At 36.9% G+C, this 3480-nt stretch overlaps 1 protein-coding gene across 1 annotated transcript in view; it reads right to left on the bottom strand.

The window, feature by feature from the left end:
- ARHGAP42 (Rho GTPase activating protein 42) overlaps positions 1-3480 on the bottom strand; it is a 392107-nt gene that overhangs the window by 282215 nt on the left and 106412 nt on the right. Inside the window, exon 2 of the mRNA XM_007938080.1 lies at positions 1993-2088. Coding sequence (XP_007936271.1) covers positions 1993-2088 — 96 coding nt within the window. The remainder of the gene's footprint in view (positions 1-1992; positions 2089-3480) is intronic.

Raw genomic sequence — 3480 nt, 5'->3', positions numbered from 1 at the left:
TTTTTTTTTTTTAATAATAATGATGACATACTAGTAATTTAGCAATATAATCTAGGCTATCTAGACTTTTAGTTGTGTAAGTGTATGTTACAAAGGCGATGCTGAATGTGAAAAAGTGGCAAGCAAGATGATGACCATTGGTCCAAATGTTATCTGTGGCTCATGATTCCATTCACACAGAGGAGGAAAGCAGGTTGCTTGAAGTCCATGTAGCAATTCTCTTTCTCCTTCTTTCTTCTCTGAGTCTCCTAAACCATGCCTCAGCCAAGAGACAGGAATGGCTCAGCTCCTTTCATCATAGAACTGAGGGCAGATAGAGCCTGCAGTACAAAGAAACCAGTCACCCCCACCTTCCCCCCGTGATTAACAAAGGAGCAAGTAATAAAGTGAACACTTGCCATTCCGCCTCAGAAAAACTGCCAATCTGACCGTAACAATGCATGTATAATATAAATTCCATATACAGAAACACTCCTTCATAGGACTCGCTCTACACTCTGCTGAATTATTTCCCCGTAAGGATTTCTTGTGAATGTAAGCAAGCTAAAGCCAGAAACTGGACCAGAAACTCATTCAGCTTATCTTTTGACAGTCTTCCTTTTGTAGGGATAATATTGCCCTTTCCTTTCACAGCTAGGTTTGTACTTCCTACATAGGTCTTCAACACTAACAAAAATTATTGTTTAGAAATGCAATAGATAGAAATTACAGAAGAAAAAGCAAAGGCAGAAGAAGTAGAGGAATATGACTGGACAGAGATATGCTGGCGATCTCTACCTATCTGCTACTCAAAGTGTAGTACATGAACCAGCAGTATCAGCATAACGTCAATTTGTTAGAAATGCAGAATCTCAGGTTCCACCTGAGGCCTCAGTACTGAATCAGAATCTACATTTATCATGATTATCAGGTGTTTTGTATAACATGAAAGTTTGAGAATCATTACTCTAAGTACAGGTAATACCCTATTTTTACAACTGGCAGGTGGATCCACTTGGTATTATTCTCTATAATAAACTCACTTAAGTTATATATTCTTCTAATCATGCAATAGGAGCTCTGGTGGCTTAGTGCCTAAGGCATTTGACTACTAACAAGAAGACTGGCAGTTCTAAACCCACCAGCCACTCCTCGGAAGGAAGACGGGGCAATCTACTTCCGTAGTGATACCGCCTCGGAAACCCAAGGACGGTTTGCTATGAGTCAGATCCGACTCAACAGCAGTGTTTTTTTTTGTTTTTTTTTTTTAATTATACAATACCTATCTAATTTAGCCTACAAAGAGACCTCACATTTACAAACTGACAAGTAGGGAAAAGAATGCTAGATGAATCTGATCTTCACACAGTCAAAATTCAGACACACATAAAATTTCAGAGATCACTTAACCAACCTTTTCATTTTATGGGAAATGAAATGATGTGATTCAGAACAGAGCATGCCTTCCCAGCGTCAAACTGCTAATGATTTTGGCAAAGTCAGATGAGGGCTCAAGCCTCATGCTCCCCAGTAATGACCTGAATCTTAAAATAACATCAGTGTAATATATTATGACTGATTTTTTTTTTCCTTTGTAAACAAACAGACAAGTTAAAAAAGAAATTAGCATTAAGTTTAAAAAAAAAAAGCAAGACAATTATTAAAGCCAGTATCTGGTGTATTAAAAGTAGATACCCAATATTTTTAGTTTGAATGTATGACTCATTCTTAAGCAGAGACAAACACTATTAGTCACCTTTTCACAGAATGCAAAGCTGAGTCTCATAACATGAAGAGATTCTTTTATGGAACAAACCACTTAACATCATTTTTAAAATAATTTATGATACTGTCTCCTCAAGAAACCCAAAATCATTCTTAAAATTTTATTAAAGGCAGAGAATATTTAAATGTTTGTTATTTGAGTGTGTGGCTGTTTAATTTGAATGAGATAAGTATCTGAAATATATTTTTTAAAGTAGTACTTAGAATGCTGAAGAACAGTATACTCACCAATACTAATTTCATCATCTGTTTCAGCATCGCCAATGCATTCAAACTGGAAATCTTGTAGTGACTGGGAAAATTTCTGTACTGCTATAGACAGATCTGCAATTAAAGTTAGAAAAAAAAAAAATCAGGCGAAGATACCATGGAATGTTCAAGGGTTTCCATATATTACATAATTTTCACTTCAGGAGCCCTGATGGAATAGTGCCTAAGGCAATTGACTGCTAACCAGAAGGCTGGCAGTTCAAACCCACCAGCCACTTCGCAGAAGGAAGATTGGGCAATCTACTTCCATAGTGATTCTGCCTAAGAAAGCCAAGGAGGGGTCACTATGAGTCTGATTCAACTCCACGGCAGTGAGTTTGGTTTTTTGGAATTTTTATTTTAGTGTTATATTAACCAGAAGCGTTTAAAATGCCAGTTAGACAAATTCAGGCAGAATTTAAAGTGACTACTAAATAAATATTGTAGAAATCTTTTGGTCCAGACATACATTATTTGAAAGCCAATTTCCCAAAGCTGTTATCAAAGAATTACCATTCACTCACTATAAATGGAGTATGCATAAGAAAGAAGGAATGCTACTGAGGTTCCAAGTGAAAACAAAAACAAAACAAAACCACCCTTTAATTGGAAAGGATCACTTCTGTTCCATTCAGACTGAGGAGAAGGTAGGGGATGTTTGTAACCAACAAACTACTGGTTTTGATCTAGCAGTAGAAAGATAACCTGAAAGATTGTTTACAAATGACCTTTGATTTACATCAAACCAAACTCACTGCCATCAAGCAGATTCCAACTCATAGCAAACAAGCATATTCTTCAAACCTGATTTCTATCTGAAAAAGGCCCAGGGCAGTGCAGTGAATTACAGGCATACCTCAGAGATGTTGTGTGTTCAGTTCCAGATCACTACAATAAATATTGCAATAAAACAAGTCACATGAATTTTTTGGTTTCCCAAACCAAAACCAAACTCACTGCCATCAAATGGATTCTGACTCATAGCAACTCCCACTAGGTTTCCAAGCAGTAAATCTTTAGGGAAGTAGATTGACCCCATCTTTCTACTGTGGAGCGGATGATGGGTTTGAATCATCAACCTTCTGATTAGCAGTTAAATGTCCTAGGCATGTTTACTATACTGTAGTCTATTAAGCATGCAATAGCACTATAAAAAAAGTTTGAAATATTGTGAGAATTACCAAAATGTGACACAGAGACATGAAGTGAGGACATACTGTTGGAAAATGGCACTAATTGGCTTAATCCATGCAGGGTTACCACAAACCTTCACTTTGTAAAAAGCACAATATCTGCAAAGCACAAGAAAGCAAAACATAATAAAACCAGATACACCTATAATTTACATGGCCCTCTCTAACCATTGTCTGTGATGCTCACAAAATGACTGGGTGTAACTGCACATAAGATGCTATTGGCCCATCAAGGGAATTAGATAGCTAACTGCAAATGCAAATAAGGTGCATG

This window comes from Orycteropus afer, unplaced genomic scaffold (genome assembly GCF_000298275.1).
Source record: "Orycteropus afer afer isolate SDZICR_OR568_19922 unplaced genomic scaffold, OryAfe1.0 scaffold00047, whole genome shotgun sequence".
NCBI lineage: Eukaryota > Metazoa > Chordata > Mammalia > Tubulidentata > Orycteropodidae > Orycteropus > Orycteropus afer.
Note: the sequence above shows the minus strand (reverse complement) of the source record. Positions and strands in the feature narration are given on the sequence as shown.